Source organism: Danio rerio, chromosome 7, assembly GCF_049306965.1.
Source record: "Danio rerio strain Tuebingen ecotype United States chromosome 7, GRCz12tu, whole genome shotgun sequence".
Lineage (NCBI taxonomy): Eukaryota > Metazoa > Chordata > Actinopteri > Cypriniformes > Danionidae > Danio > Danio rerio.
The window spans coordinates 20,086,905-20,104,327 of NC_133182.1; the positions used below are offsets into that span (position 1 = coordinate 20,086,905).

General features: G+C 37.1%; 2 protein-coding genes across 9 annotated transcripts in view; one reads left to right on the plus strand and one right to left on the minus strand.

The window, feature by feature from the left end:
* Positions 1-17,423, minus strand: part of acap1 (ArfGAP with coiled-coil, ankyrin repeat and PH domains 1) — a 101,989-nt gene that overhangs the window by 50,141 nt on the left and 34,425 nt on the right. For 5 of the 8 annotated variants that reach the window (XM_073906811.1, XM_073906807.1, XM_073906813.1 and 2 more), the window contains one exon: positions 2,519-2,577. In XM_073906811.1, the coding sequence (XP_073762912.1) occupies positions 2,519-2,574 (56 nt within the window). In that variant the 5' untranslated portion in view covers positions 2,575-2,577. Of the gene's footprint in view, positions 1-2,518; positions 2,578-2,747; positions 3,036-4,241; positions 4,536-17,423 lie in introns of those variants that run through there. The other 3 variants (XR_012382463.1, XM_073906809.1, XM_073906808.1) reach the window with 3 other exon arrangements.
* agfg2 (ArfGAP with FG repeats 2) overlaps positions 3,389-17,423 on the plus strand; it is a 32,109-nt gene continuing 18,074 nt past the window's right edge. Inside the window, 5 exon segments of the mRNA NM_001030238.1 lie at positions 3,389-3,922; positions 4,470-4,563; positions 11,353-11,468; positions 11,624-11,771; positions 14,806-14,883. Coding sequence (NP_001025409.1) covers positions 3,756-3,922; positions 4,470-4,563; positions 11,353-11,468; positions 11,624-11,771; positions 14,806-14,883 — 603 coding nt within the window. The 5' untranslated portion in view covers positions 3,389-3,755.

Genomic DNA, 17,423 nt, shown 5'->3' on the forward strand with positions numbered 1-17,423 from the left:
ATTCCCTTATAATTTCCTTCAAGGGACGACGCAGTGGCGCAGTAGGTAGTATTGTCACATCACTGCAAGAAGGTCACTGGTTCGAGCCTCGGCTGGGTCAGTTGGAGTTTCTGTGTGGAGTTTGTATGTTATCCCTGTGTTTGTGAAGGTTTCCTCCGGGTGCTCCGGTTTCCCCCACAATCCAAAGACATGCGGTACACGTGAATTGGGTAGGCTACATTTTCTTTAGTGAATGTGTGTGAATGAGAGTGTATAGGTGTTTCCCAGAGATGGGTTGCAGCTGGAAGAGCATCCGCTGCATAAAAAACATGTACTGGATAAGTTAGCAGATCATTCCGCTGTGGCGACCCCAGATTAACAAAGGGACTAAGCCGAAAAGAAAAATAAGGATTGAATGAATGAATAAATAAATTTCCCTCAAAGCACATCAGAAGTTTTATACATTCACAAATAAGCCAAAACACACAGAACATCCCTCTAATAGTTCAATTTGGTTATTCTTTGGGAACCACATAAGAATATTCTGGGAACTCTGTAGGTTCTTGTTCAGTAACAAAAAATAAACTTCCCAGAGCATTGCACTTTTTATAACAACTGCTGAAAAAAAGATTAAAAAATTATTCCTTGGATTTACAATTTTTTTTTTTAAGTTAAGTGGTTGTAAACACCTTATTTGGGCTGAATTTAAGCAAACAAATTAAGTTGAACATTACTAAATTTAACTTGTTTGTTTAAATGCAACATTTATACATTGTTTGCAACAATTTAGCCGGTCATTTTTTTATGTGTAAATAGAAAACTATGCACTGTTAACTATTTTTGTAAATGATATATTTTACTGGACAGATATGCAGTATGCTACTGTATTTTAAAGTTGCATTTTGAAATTTACTGTATATTTTACAGTAATGAAATACAATACTGTAAATACACCAATTGAAAGATAAGTGGTGCTGTACATGTAAATACAGTATTCTTGCTAATTTACAGTAAGTTACTGGCAAACTGCTGTTGGTAAGTTACTGTAGATTCTACAGCAAATTGTTAACAGAGTGAAAACGTTCCCCTAACCTGAAGAAAAAGATCTATTTGCTTAAAGAAAGATTTTCTGGCTAAGCAACAAAGAAAAGTTTGGGAGCGTTCTGGACACCAGAAACGAGCTTTCTCTCCTAACATCTACCAAAGACTATATAATACACAAGACATGTCTCTCGTATACTTTTGAATGGGGAAAAGTCTAACAATATGACGAATGAAGCCCCGCCTTCTAGTACAGGAGCCAATCAGTGATTGCTATATGGTAATTGAAGCCCGCCTTTTAGTATAGGAGCCAATCAGCGATTGCTATAGAATGACAATTCTCCAGGGGAGGGGCTTTAACCAGACGTGAGTTTCTGCAGATTTTGTGTGATACGAACATTTAGAAAAAAACTAAATAGACAGTTGTTGTTTAAATGTATTGGTTATTCGTAGGCCCACACGAAATCTGCGCACGTAGAATTCCGCATATTTTTAGCCCATCATTAATGCTGTTTATTTACTTGAGTAAATGTGTGTAAACCTATTTTATCATTCATTCATTTTCTTGTCGGCTTAGTCCCTTTATTAATCTGGGGTCGCCACAGCGGAATGAACCGCCAACTTATCCAGAAAGTTTTTACGCAGCGGATGCCCTTCCAGCCACAACCCATCTCTGGGAAACATCACACACACATTCACACACACACTCATACACTACAGACAATTTGGCCTACCCAATTCACCTGTACCGCATGTCTTTGGACTGTGGAGGAAACCAGAGCACCCGGAGGAAACCCACGCGAACGCAGGGAGAACATGCAAACTCCACACAGAAACGCCAACTGAGCCGAGGTTCGAACCAGCGACCTTTTTGCTGTGAGGCGACAGCACTACCTCCTGCGCCACTGCTTCACCCAAAACTTATTTTATTCAGTTTTTAAATTAATTACAGTAATAATAATGACTATTATGAAAATGTTCATCTGATTCATGTACAATGCAGTTTATAAAGTAATATTTTCTGTCTTTTAGTAGATATATTATGAGACTTCCTTTGTTTACCAAATCATGTGAATCTAACTGGATTTGCATTTTAAACATTAAATAAAAGTAAAAAAAATATATTTTTATTTCACATATTAAGGTTTTAGTTATGATACTTCCAAAATTATTCCGCAGAAATTCACAGTTTTTTAACAAAACTATCCACATAAATAGCAAAAGACGTCCGCAGATTCTGTCTGGCCCTAGTACTTCGTAACATATACCTACATATACCTTATACGTTTGGCAAGTAGTTTTGGAGAATTTGATGTTTCCCATATCAGACAGAATGTCTCAGCATACTGCCCGAGAGGCGTTTCAAAGATGAATGCCGAGTTAAATGATTTGCCTTAAAGGGATTTTGCATCTCGAAAAATAAAGTGGAAAGATTACAAATAAGCACAACATTTTAACTAATTTTTCTTCCAAAACTGAAAATTTCCTCATAACTTACTTGCACTCAAGTGTTGTTCTTTCTTCTGTTGAAACCAGGTTGGATTCACTCAACATGCACTGTATAGGAACAAGAAATACAATGGAAGTCAATGGTCAAATTCTTCAGTATATCTTCTTTTGTGTTCAACCAAACAAATAAGCTCAAACAGGTTTGGCACAAGTGACGGGTGAGTAAATAATAATGGAATGTTCGTTTGTGGGTGAACTATCCCTTTAAAAACACTTACTGCTAAATAAATCATATGTTCGGCGAAACTGCTACCTCTGCTGGTAGGTAGTCGCCGATGCATTAAACGCATGCTGTGTTTTAACTCACTGCAAGAGCAGGAACCAGGCCAACATTACATCAGTGTAAACTGGTGGTGATACATGGTCATCTAACTCAAGAATGTGCTAACAGCAGGACCGCTCACTTAACATTCTTCAAGTGTTTGAGATTACAGCATTTATCTTATTTTCCAGTCACAGCACAATTGGGACTTCTCGCATTGATTTGTGAAGCCCACTCCAACAGTAAAGAGTTAATAAACACACAGAGGACAGAATTTTTTATTTCAAACGTCATACAGAAGGGCGTGATAAAAAAATCTACTCGCGTCCAAGATAAAAATCTCACGTTGCTGGGAAACACTGGACATAAATAAGCATAAAATAATGACCACACCACCACCATAAACAAAATATTGTTAAGCAGATTAGTCCCTGCTTATCCCGCTTTCAGGGGCAGTGGGCTCTTAAGTTGCCTCCGTCCTCGTCTTGGTTTCTGTTCGCTATCTCCCCAGGATCAGTGAAGGAAACGCGGGTGCGCAACAGCAGACTGCGCTTGGTACAGTGCGAACAGAACAGAGAGAGAAACTGGCAGAGCGAGGAAGAATAATGATCCCGCGCTCGTGAGAATCCGATTTTTTTGCGCCCACAGGAGAAAAACCGCAGCAATGAATAAATAAACGGGGCGGTTGTAAAACTCCAGGCGGATCGGCCAGTCGTGACCACGGAGGCTACGCACGCATGTGAGATTCGTTTCTTGTCAATTCAAGTGTATGGCCGGTCGATCGGACGCTTGATTTTGGCACCATACAAGAAGAAGAGCTGCAGCCGCATAGCCGTGCTCAGAATGCGGGCGTGAGAGACGGACTACGGCGGGGGAATTAAAGTGCAACGGTGGGCGAGTGAACGGCTCCCCCACAACAGTCTCGAGGGCCAGGGGGTGTGTGCGACTGCAGGGCACCAGCAGCATGTCGAACCGAAAACACCGGGACAACCAGGAGATCTGCGCCCGCAAGGTCCGCGAGCTCGCCCAGACGGGAGTGAACAAGCACTGCTTCGAGTGCAACCAACCCGGGGTGACTTACATCGACATCACCGTGGGGTGCTTCGTGTGCACGTCATGCTCCGGAATGTTGTGAGTTATAATACCCAAGTGCATGTGATTATTAGTGATTACAAACAGATTTGTATTAATGTTGTTATTCCTCAAACTCTGAACTGAACCTTCAGGAAATATGCAGATGCAGCGCAGTTACAGATCTCTGGTTGTGTTTACATTCATGAACACAGTCCGTAATTACTACTTTGTCGTTTTCAGGCGTGCCCCGGTCTCGCCTGCGTTACGTATCATTTCGTCATGATTTCAGGTTTGCCATCAATATAAACGTGTTTTCTGCATGTGGGCAAAGGAATGGTGTGATTCCACCTCAGTTTCAGTCTGCAACTGCACTTACTGTATACGAACAAACACATCTTGCTAGTTCTTCACTGTGCACTGAAGAAAAAAACAAACGCAGCCCGCTTCCTTTACGGTTTTGTCATTTGTTACTGCAAGAGGTTCTTGCAGGCTCTCATTTTCACAGCCCTGTCACATCCCACCCTATCGATGTTAAAAATGAAGGCAAGCCCTCATCTCTGTTTTGTGTTCACCACGCAGTTTGTGCTGTTTATTTGTGTTTCAGGAGAGGACTCAACCCACCCCACAGAGTTAAGTCTATTTCCATGACAACCTTCTCCCAACAGGAAGTGGAGTTTTTGCAAAACCATGGCAATGAGGTGAGTGGCAGGTTTACTAGTGCACAAGTCAGACCGCTTGGTGGTCAAAGACTGAAAACAAATCTTCAATATGAACCCTTTTCTCATTTCCAAGGTTCAAAGAGCAAGTTAGGGTAAATGTCTATTCTCAGTGTGAGAATTATACTTTGACCATGCAAGCGGGGTCAACTTTTTCGATAGTAGTTTGGTCATATATGCTTCAGTGAATCAAATGTATGAATGTATTTAAATGGCATCTAATTTATTAATAAAATGTCCACGTTTTCAGTGTTTTGAGGGATATTTAGTGACTATCCTGGAGGTTACTGTAGGTCAAACCATAAATTATGTGTCCATTTTTAATTGTTTTAGGCTACATACAGATACAAACCCCTACTTTACAAGAAATGTGTTTTGTGAATACTTAAGATGTGCTTCACTGCTCTAGAGCTGCCAGTTTCAGAGTGTTGAATGATATTTTTCATGGCATTGATTGGCAAGATTATGTATTCACAATGGTATGAACTGTACTGGGGGGTGTCAAATGTATATTTATATTATATTACTATGATATTATAATTATCCTTTTATCCTTTTAATTATTAATATTTAAGATATAGTTCAGAGATCAGAGAAAGCCATTTGTTACTATTAGGTTAGCGAACTTGAGATGCAGAGAGGAGTTGACAAAGATGAGGAGGTTTGTGTCTGAAGAAAAACGGTTCCAGAAAGCCAATAATACCCCCCCCAAAAAAAATAAATAAATAAAAATAATACAAGTAATATAACATTGTGAGAATATGGAAATATCAGGGGGCCTTTTTTTCTGGATTGCTTTTCAAAACACTGTCGGTTGGGTTTAGGGAAAGGTTTGGGTGGGAAAAATCAGTCGGTTGGTCCGTCAGCTAGTTGACAACAGCCTCTGGTGGATTTACGCAAGAAGAAGGGGCACGAATGGCACTCGTGAGAAAAATTTGAGATCTCAAAAAGCGTACACAGCAGTGGATTTGCAAAAACAAAAACTGCAAAAAACATACCTCCTGTGATGTATTTGGCACTCTCTAGAAATGTATGTAGGGCTACGTTTTTAGAATGAGTCTGGGTTGAAAGATAAGCTACGATCCAGCTTTACCTCGAAACACCCAAGATGCTCATTGTAGAGCCATTCATGAAACTCCCATGTATCAACAGTTCACCTGCTTATTGTGGACTTTCAAACCTGTTTAATTTGGATATGCTTTTATCTTTTATTCTCCCTGTCCCAACATTCAGTCATGAGCTGCTGCCATCAAAATAAAAATGTACAAAATACATTGAAGTTTATCAGTGAAAACATTGGGATTTTCTTATTTGTACTTTTGCTAATGAAATAAAAGTAAAAAAAACAGATGCTTAATTTCATTGCATTTTACTAAATATCCTTTCAACATTTGTTGTATAAGCTGGTGAATTTGTAGGGTGTTGTGCAAAATTCAACTGCCAAACAAAGCAACCCTCCCTCCCCAAAAAAGCAACAACAACACATTGCAATGTTGCTTAAAATTATAGATACCTGAAAAAGAAATGTAGTTTTCTTATTAAAAAGGTTTAGTTTTTGGTGGATATAAGTGGGGAAATATACATTTTTGCTATCATAATGGTAAAGATCCTTGACCTCTAAGCCAAGTAGTAAACCCAAAGTGCAAGAAAAACATAGGATAAAATAGGCTGGGAATACATTTGCAGATATATTCTACTAACAAACATCCATATGCTGTCCACACAGAGAGGTTCAGATGAAAAGGTAAATCTGTGCTGCACTCTTTTCTCTCAATAACTAAATAATAAACATAACTGAAAATACAGCTGTGAGAAAACAGATGTTTTAAAAGCATCTGATCCTATCTTTGTTTGCGCAAGCTCTGCAAATCACCAACATGATGTTGACAGACGAGCTGATTAAAGTGACTGTTTTGTTAGTTTGATCATTGAGTGTATCTGAGACTTTAGATACAGGACTGCCTGTAGTTTGAATTCCTTATCTTTGCATGCCATTGCACGAAGCTTTGGCATTACAGTAGCACCTTTGACATTAGCTGAACATTAGTTTCAAGTTTCCTACAACTGAAGAGAGGCTTTCTCAAATGTGTAAAAAACCAAAACATTTTCCCCATCAACAATCTCACGTGTAACATAACATGAATTCTATTAATAGCAAATACCACTTGTGTAATGGATACACCTTCGCAGATTATTTTTAACCGTATTTCTTATATGGATGTGTGTCAAAGTGCATTTGTAAAACTATTTAGTCCATCTTTGGAAATGAAAGACTATAATCAGTTAAATTATGGCGACCACCATGAGTTATATCACTTGAGAATCTTTCATATTAAATCTATCTGATATATATTGTGTGTGGGTAGAGATTTTAGGTTCATTATATACTGTGGTTTTCCCATGAGCCTGTGACTGAACTTGCCTTTCTGGTGAGCGAATCTGAAAGGGGTTCAAGTACAGACACTGCTCTTTCACTCCACAACCAACACACACACACACTCGCTCACATTCACACCCACAAATGCTCACGGCAGCTGAAGCCAATGCTCTGAGGGTGGGCGCCGGTGCTTGTATAACACTGGCAAAAATTCTTCTGACTCATTCCTCCTCTCCTCTGTCAGTAAAGTATGTTGAGTATGAGCAGGAACAGACAGACAGAGCAAATATCAATGCTATAGTGATAACAGTAAAGAGATAGTTCACCAAAAATATGCTGTTTCTTTCCTCTGATGAACACATTTTTTGCAGATCATAGGTAACCTCATTTTTGTTGGTCCCCATTGACTTCCATAGAAATATGTAATTTGGTAATAAGTAATACTCTAAGGTTATCAACATTATAATATCTGATTTTGTGTCGTGCAGTAGAAACTCATACATTTTGAAACAAGTTGAGGGTAAGAAAATGGTTCCAACAGAGCTAAATCGCTTCTAATCCATACAGAAATCTCAATGCATAACTAAGCCTCCTGAATTGCGTCTAAGCTCATTTTATGCTAAAAATGTGTCTGAGCATTCGCGTGACTTAGCAAAAATACTAATTTGTTGAATTACCTCAGACACACCATGGTAGAGCACACCGTTTTCCTTGTAATGCAACTAACAGTATTGTTTGACATGTTTTTACATTATTAATGTTCAGTGGTAATAAAGCTTTTAAGTCAGTTGCACACACAACCACGAAATGCTTTCTAAATGATCTCAATTTTACATGAATGTTCCGAGCATACGTAGGGTGACCAGTTTTCATAGAATAGCATATGGGATGTTCATGTGGGAGATGTTGTATGTTTTTTTTTTTCAACAAACTCATTCATGTCAGGGTTCAACGCTAATGATTTTTATACGGGTCCGATCGGGCCATTGCTTAAGATTTTTACTTGCCCTGTCAAAATTTTCACTAGCCCCACCAAAAAAACTAAAAAGTTAATAGCTATTTCTTAGCCACATATTTTAAATAGTGGCAAAATTATGCCAGTGAATCTAGAATTTAAACATTTTAAATATGTTAATAAATGTATAATGAGCAAAATTCAAGATTTTATGCAAATGAAAGAGCAGTATGAAAAATGTGCTGGTGTTTTAATGCAATTCTAAATAACTTTTTATAAAAATGGCTTGCCAAACTGACAACTTTTTTTTTTGTTCTTTTTTTCAGTTTCTTAATTTTGTACCCATGTAATGGTCTGCTTCTAAGCCTTTAGAAACGTTTTCTTTTAGCCTCATTGTTTAAATTTGCCACCATGTTGCCATCTTTTCACTGTACTAGTTGTTACCAGGTTACAAAAAAAAACAAAAACAAAAAAACATTCTCATCGTTACTGGCCGATAGGGGCCAGTAACAATCCTGTCTACTGTCCCGAGTGTCTTTCACGCTGGCCCCGGGCCACCGGGCAGTCCTTATTGTTGAGCCCTGCATGTGTTTATCATGCTATAACTATTGTAAATCATTTTTGTCTCCTTCGTAGTTTCCATCATCACTTTACTCTGACATTTGATAATGCAGGTCCCACATTTACCTACTGAAAGTTGATAGAGAAATGGAATTGGATGATGATTTAGTTCTTTCAAAATTGACTACACTTGTTTTATGTTCAATTCATTTAAATTTGTTTGATTAAGTTAACTTAGTTGATTTGTGTTGGGACAACATGAAGCCATTATGCGCAACCCAGGATTTTGTTTTTTGCTCAGTGTATCACAATATTGACCTCCACTGATTAGGTTATTTTCACATGACAGAAGACTGTCATGTACAGTTGAAGTCAGAATTATTAGCCCCCCTAAATTATTAGCCCCCCTGTTTGTTTTCCCCCCAATTTCTGTTTAACAGAGAGAAGATTTTAACACATTTCTGAACATAATAGTTTTAATAACTCATTTCTAATAACTTGATTTATTTTATCTTTGTCATGATGACAGTACATAATATGTGACTAGATATTTTTCAAGACTTTTCTATACAGCTTAAAGTGACATTTAAAGGCTTAACTAGGTTAATTAGGGTAACTAGGCAGGTTAGGGTAATTAGGCAAGTTATTGTATAATGATGGTTTGTTTTGTAGACTATCGAAAAAAATATACCCTGAAGGGGCTAATAATATTGATAATAAAACGGCTTTTAAAAAATTTAAAACTGCTTTTATTCTAGCCGAAATAAAACAAATAAGATTTTCTCCAAAATAAAAAAATATTAACAGACATACTGTGAAAATGTCCTTGCTCTGTTAAACATTATTTTGGAAATATTTAAAAAAGAAACAACATTTCAAAGGGGAGCTCATAATTCTGATTTTGACTGTATGTACTGTTATGAATTTTTAGCTAAAGTGCTTAGAACATTTTTTAAACGTCTTAAAAGTATAAACAGAGCTTTTCCAGGAAAAATTGAACATAGTGTAGGGCGGTGGTGTTAAGTAGCGAATTACAAATACACAAATTATTGTAAAAACCCCAAAATCAAACAAAAAGTGCTCAGGAGCAGCTTAAATAATGTGTCAGTGCTCTTTGGGTAAAGGATTCATCAGAAAAAAACAGCAAAAATCAGTCCAAGGCACTCAAAAATGTGGAAAAAATGTGTTTGTGTTTTCTTTTTAAATTTTCCACATTTTTTGAGTGCCTTGGACTGATTTTTGCTGTTTACACAAATTACTGTAATTGGGTGTTTTTATTCAGGAATAGTGGATTTCTCAGTAGTTTAAAAAATGTGAAAGCTAATAAAAGTGTCCAAGAATGCCAAAATGTTATACACAATGACTGTTAAGTCTTTATCCTACAAGCATGGCTACTGTATGATGACTGAAATCGCAAAATAGCCTTAAACAATAACTAAATACACTACAGAATGTTTTTAAATAAATCAACAAATTGCATTATCAGTGCTGCACCAACTTGGTTTGTGGCGCCAAGTGCTGAACACTCGTTGCTTGTAAGTTAAAATTGCATATTACGTTTTACATATTGTCACAGCTACAATTTTGCTCGTTAGGTTACACAGATTGGGGAAAGGGGTGGTTATTTTTCCTCAAATTTTGCTTCATTTTTTATTTAATTATGAAATTTACAAACTGAATTAAGGTCTAGATATTTTAAGCGCTATTTTAAGCTGGATTAGCTTGTCGGATGGTCATCATAACCACACTTTTTAATGTACCAAAAATGTTTTATAAATATTTTGAATAAAAAGATATTACAAATATATTATTTTTAAAATACATCATATATTATTAGAAAATAAGTTTTAAATTAAAATCTGTAGCCTATTTTCATTTATTAGGCAAATTACAAATTGGGCAGCACAATTAACTTTCCTCAGTCAGAATTTGCCCACTTGAATAATAAAAAATTAAAACATAATAATAATAATAACAATAATAATAATAATTGAGAGCTTCACAATTTTTCCAGTCTCTCTTGTAAAAAAAAAGTACATTTAAAAATTCATGGATAACAACAATAGCAAAAATAGTATTCAAATAGATTTTAATATGGGTCGCTTTTGGTGCTTCACACTTTTTTATTGTTCATGTTTTCTTTCGAGAATAAGATCCAAGATTTAGAATAAAAGTTACTTTTCAAATGTTTTTAAGCACAATACAGTAGCGAAAGATCATTTCGCTTATGTCAAATGTTTTCTTGCACAGCTGGATGTTGGAATATTGAAAAATAATTGTAAGCATTGGCCAAAACTGATTAGCTAAAGTCACACCAGGATTCCGCTCGGCCTTAAAACTTTTTTCTATGGGTTATTTTTTACTATTTATGATGGCATAGCAGTCAAAATAGGACAAATGAGCTTATATATGGGACAAATTCTGCACCTTTGTCAGTGAGCCGTGGGTCTTCTGAACTCTTCGAACCCCCCTGGCTACGGGCTTGTATTATATTATCCTATTATAGGTGCAAATAATTTAACTTGCATTTAGAAACACCCTTAAAAGAAAATTGCACTGACGTAGGCTGTATATTTATTTTGTGGGGTATAAAGTGAAACAATTTCACAGCATAATACTCACTACTTTCTATTCTTGAGTTCTTTTAAAATGACTACCTTTTACTTTAAGTATTAAAGAGAACAGATACTTTTATTTTACTTGCACTTCATTTTTTGGCAAGTAATGGTCCTTGAGTATGATTTCTCAGTACTATTTCCAGCACTGCTGTAGGGTCACCCTAAGCAAACATGTTTGAGGAAGTACTCTGTGTAAACTTTGTTAACGAGGCTTTAAAAGTAGCTTAACTGTGTGTATTCTTGGGCTGTGGGGTTGTTAGGTTGGAAGGAGGACCTGGCTCTGCACATTTGACCCCAAAACCGACGGCTGTTTTGATGCACGTGACACGCAGAAGCTGAAGGAGTTCTTGCAGGACAAATATGAGAGGAAGAAATGGTGAGCGAGAAGTAGTGTGGTCATAAAGGGTGTTTCAGAGCGGATCAGAATGAATTATTAATGCATGCTGAACCATGCTGCTGTTCTCACTGGATTATCTGTAGATGAAAGTCAAAGAATGCTTGACTTAAGAGGGGTCTGTTTTTTCTCCCCAGGCATTTCTCTAAAAGCAAGATGCGCCGGGATACAGACACACCGTGGGGTCCAGGGGTTCAGGCTATTCCAGCTCCACATGGGCCTGCTCAGAATCAGCCTCCGCCTGGACATCCACTGAACCCCACTAACCGGCCCACTCGCACACTGGTGAGGAAGAAACAGAGTGGTCCAGGGATTTCATATATCTTTGAATTCAAATGAAAAATGAGCGAGGCAAATAAAAGAAAATCAATAGTGCCTTTTTGAATGTGTATTCATGTCTTATTCATAATATTAACTTTTCTGTCCAAAGTTTAATTCTGCCTGTCACATAATATTATTTACAATAACCATTAAAATCATAATTGTAACATGGAGTACGGGTACAAAAGAGGTAAGAGTAAAGGTCGGTGCAGGCGGCAAACAGGATAAACAAAGTAGGGATGGCTGACTTGAAGTGAAGTTTCATAAACTAATTTCGAGAGGTGCACGTGATATGATTGTGCACCGCTGGCCACTCATCCGTAATAATCCAATCAGAATGATCCTAGCTTAATATAAATGGATCACTTTCTCCTTACTGCTCTATCTTCGTTTTGGAAGAATCCCCCCTTCCACCCCATCTCCTCCTTTTTCTCCCCTTCTAAAGGGGGAGCGATCGAGACCTACCTGATCTCGGATCTCCTGATATGCTTCTAGACCGGGCGGGAGCCCTGGGCTCAAATATCTCCGAGCTCAGGGTTCTCTCCCGGGACAGCATGCCAAACCTGCTATAAATGCCAAGCATATCTAAGTGGGAACTATTGAAACTGACGTTTCGACACTGTGTCGAGAGAGTTGAGATCCCGAAGTGCAAATATTTCGGGCCAGTGTATCAATCAGGTTATATTCCGTCCAATCCACATCCGTTTTCCAACGAAAAAGGAAAATGAAGAAAACGGCATTTTTTTCCGTTTTTCGTTTGCTTCCAAGAAACGAAAAAATGATATTTTGGCTCAATTTAAATTTTTTTTAATTTAGCGTAGGAAAATGGAAAAACGACTTAAAAATTCATTATACACGTGTAGGCGGTGCTGAAACACCCAATTTTCCTTTTATTGGTCAACCAAATCTGAGCTCGTGACATAACCCTCATCATCCGAAACACCCAGATCACATAACTAAGGTGATTAGAAACACTCAGGTGACGTGATTAAAGCGATTCAAGGCATCCGTCATTTCAAAAGCGTTTCAAGACATGGCGAATCTGCTTTGACTGACAGTGTCAGAGATGGTCTTTATCTCGTGTATTCTAGTGCAGTGGTTCTCAAAGTGGGGGTCAGGACCCCCCCGAGGGGTCGCGGGGCAATGAAGGGGGGTCGCCTGGTGATTTCCAAAAATCTATTTATTTTTATTAAACCATAAGAATTAACATATTTTAACCATAACTATACTGAAAATAAAAATAGTAGCTTATAGTTACTAGTTCTATTGGATTGCGACCCCTGGGGTAATTGCATTATATTAAAGGCAGCAATAGTGTCAGATGCATTTTGATTTTATAACATCAGGTTATACTTTCTGGCACATTTAAAGCACTGACACAAATTTAATTGGTGTGTGTGTGCCATTGCATGCAAGGTTTCTGTATTTATTACCACCTCAGAGGATATTGGGGGTCGCGAGTCACTGGCATGGTTATTTTGGGGGTCGCGGGCTGAAAAGTTTGGGAACCCTTGTTCTAGTGGACTGTATGTGTAAACAGAGTAACTTCGCTGCAAATGACCCGAGTTTGAATTTTTTATGCCAAGACATATTTATTCACGAAGTTTTCATTCAGACATCAAACCAATGTTAAAACAAAACGCATTACAAGAACATCTATAGCTGCATCTCCCTGCATTCAAACCCCTTATCTCAGCATGCTAGTCTTGAACTCTCACCACTTCAGCAAATCACTATACAACATGGGGTTTAACACCTCAATTTGCTTAATTGTTTCTTTGCTGAAGCTGTTCCAAAGCAATACATAAAAAATAACCACTAAGTGTCACTGTAGCGACAGGTTTCAAAACGTTTCGATGCTTCGACTTTCAGTGCTTCACGAAGCCACGCTTTGTCCAATACAAAAATAAAGAACAAAACGAGTTAGGAAACACAGCAAGACTAGGAAACGCATCATAATGCTATAGGATAACAGTGAACAAGAATGAGCAAAGTATGCGTGTATGTTTGCTGTTTATATGGTCCATCTGATTAGTCCATCATGAGTTTCCAGCTGTAATCAGGGAGAGAACTGGAACTGGTGTGTGTTTGTGGTGCATGATGGGATTTGTAGTTCTTATCAGTGGCATATGTGTACTTCTCCAGCAATCTGCACAGGCTAGATCGCTGGTAATTGTGACAATAATAAAACAAACTAATAATAATATTTATTATTATTACATCATTATTGTTGTTGTTATAGGCAGAACTAAACATAACTAAAATTATTATTATTATTATTACTATTAACAAAATGGTTAAATTAAGCCTTTGATTTATTTTCAGTTAAGAGAGCTTTTCAATTATTATTGTAAAAGGAGATTACATCAAATGATTTTAATAGTAAAGTACACTATTGCTGTTATTGTTATTATTATATTTGGAATAACATTACATAATTATATGTATAGTATACTGATAAGAAGTGTAAGTGAAGATTTTCAATTATATTTACTCTTTAATGCGCATATATATAATTATTAATATTATTATATTAAAAATTATGAAAAGAAATGAGATCAAATGATGTTAAACACAATATAAAAAGGCTTAATGTCAGTGAAGATGATGCTTTAACACAAAATTTTCAATCTAAATGACTGTATCATTGTTGTTAGTTCTAGTTACATTACTGCTATTATAACATCAAATCACTGTAGCAGCCAATTATGAAGACGTGTTAAACCTGTAATTTCACTTTGATGAACAAAATTAGGATTATTTATTAAATTAGTTTTACGATTAGTATTGTGATAAATGAAATGGAGTATTTCAGAAGGACAACTGCATGTACAAACAGGGTTAATAACAGTAAAGACGTGGTTTACTTTTGATGAACTACATTAAGAGCACAGTTTTACTCGAGTGAATCGCTTTCATCTTTGATCTGAAAACCAGCCTCAAAATGAGGGTGCTGATCTGATTTCTAATGTGTGTGTGTGTGTGTGTATTCCCCTAGTCCCAGTCCCAGTTGTCAATATGGGACAGAGCTCCTGCTGTCTCTCCGGCTGATTGCCGTACTGAGGTGTTCACTGCCAGACCAACTCGCTCACAGAGCTTCAGAGACCATCCTATTAAAGGTACAGCCATCAAATATGTTTGTCATCTTCTTTCCCTGTCTCATCTTCTGCTACTATCTTGCTTGTCAGCAGCCAGTGCTCTGCAGCTTTCACATGGTCACCCACTGAAGCTATGCATGATTGTGCCTGGTTTTTACCTGGATGGGAGAACACATAGGAAAACTACAGCATAGGCTCATTCTGAAAACGTAGCCCTATATACATTTCTGGAGATTGTGAGCTATGTAGCTAGAAGTATGTATGGCTGCATTTTGTTTTAATGAACGATATGGGGTGGTATGATATCGTTTCTTTTCGTGTTTCTTTTTCTGACCGTATTCTTACCTCCGTATGGACGGTTTTCCGGCTGTTTCCAGTTTGTCCAGTTATTTCACCATGTATGTTGTCAGACTTAAGACTCAAAGAGTAGAAGACCACGACGACTGGGTTCGAGTCTGGTTAAGAACGCCTGTTTTTTTTTCCAGAAAGCGGCTTAAACAAAAACAGGGTAATAAAATATGTACATAACAGGGTGAGAATGTGGTAAAACGTGGTAAAAATCAGATGGGGGCATTTCTTTTTCTGGATTGCTTTCGAAAACACTGTCGGTTGGGTTTAGGGAATTGGGTGGGCGGGTCAATCAGTGCTTTTTAAAATACTATTAGTTGGGTTTAGGGAAGGGGGAGGGTGGGTCAGTCGATTGGTCACTTAGTCAGTCATTTAGTCATTTAATCAGTCAAACATTCAGTTGACAGTGACATCTGGTGGATTTTGGAGAGAACAGCAGGCACGAATGGCACTCGCGAGAGAAATTTGAATTAAAAAGCTTAAAAAGCATACACAGCAGCCTCTCCTGGAAAAGTGCAAAACTGCAAAAAATGTAGCTCCTGGGAAGTATTTGATATTCTCCAGAAATGTATATAGGTATGTTTTCAGAATGAGCCTGGGTTGAAAAACTAGGTTGCTGCTGGAAGAGGAGTTAAAGAGGCCTGCATCTACTGTATGTTGGTCCTAGTGCCCCAGTATAGTGACAGGGACTCACAACTTATTGTTTCAGGATGGATATTGCTATGTGCATATCAGTGTGTGTTGTGCAGCTTGGCACAAAAATGACTGTCGTTAGGTGGATGCTGGACACTGGTGGTGGATAAACAGATCCCAAGCAAATCTGTAAAGCGCTATCTAAATGTGACAAATTATTATCACCTTGAATTTATCAGTTTGCTTCATGCAGGTGAGTGGGCTTGACAAACCACCTTTAGGACATACTCTCTCTTCTCCTTACTCTGCGTCCACACCGAAAGAGGTGAAAGTGTCAAAGTTTGCTCTGGCCGCCCTGGCGACAACGCATCAAAATTCCCCACATTGTTCCCGTATTTAAATGGACCGTTGCAGAATATCAGTCACATAAAAACATATAAAATGCATAAAACATGTTTTCTAGTGTAAAAATGTTGCACAGTTTTTATCAAATTTATTCAACTAGGGAAGATCAAGTTGTTGCGTGTGGTGTGTGGCTTTGCTTCACTTATCCAATATGTTCATATGTCTGAAATATTCTGAAGCAGCAATACTTTATTGACATTATGGTTGCCATGAGATTCCTGCTTTTTTGAAATAGAAAAAATATATAACAAAAAAATAATGCAAATCAACTCGCCAGTAAATTTTTAATGTATGTCCCTGTGAGAAAACATCATAAATAATTGGAAATCCGCAATAATCAAACCCCTATGATCAAACACTTGGGAACGAGTGTGGTCAGACCCAAAGTTCACAGGACTGTGTTCTCTGGACTCCTCCCAAGCAGTAGACTTCTACATTTAAATTTTTTTATTTTATTTATTTATTTATTTTTTGCCATTATCAGTACACATTTACAAAACAAAAAAGGAAACAGGTGCAACTAAAGAACAAATTACCTACATAATATGTTATATAAAATAATTATAAGTAAAATAATACATATCTAAATATAATAAATAAACAAACAAACCAATAAATAAATAAATAAAGGACTGGGGGTTTTCCTGTAATTTATACTTTTTTAACCAAAGACAAAAGTTTAATTGCACTTTTTGATTTCATTATCTTAAGGGGTTTTATATATGAAAGAATCTCATTATAAAAAGCACAAAACATTGGTTTCACCTTCAAATATTTTGATTTATGTAAAATTTTCCAAACATTGTTGTCGGTGGACTTGATTGATTGCCGCCATACTGCATCATAGCTCATTACTTGGCCCACACGGAACCTGTGAGCGCAGAAACCAGGGGTTTTCCGCAAATTTTTAGCCCATACTTGAGTCCATGTATTTACTTGTGTTAATGTGTGTAAATTTATATATTTCCAGTTTTAAAATATCATTTCACTAATATTATTATAATATAATAATAGTAATATTACAATGTTCATGTGATTTATGCACAATACAGTTTGTAAAGTAATATTTAGTAGATTAAAGTAATTAAAGTAGTCTCTTTGTAGATATATTATATGATAGGCTTGCTTTGTT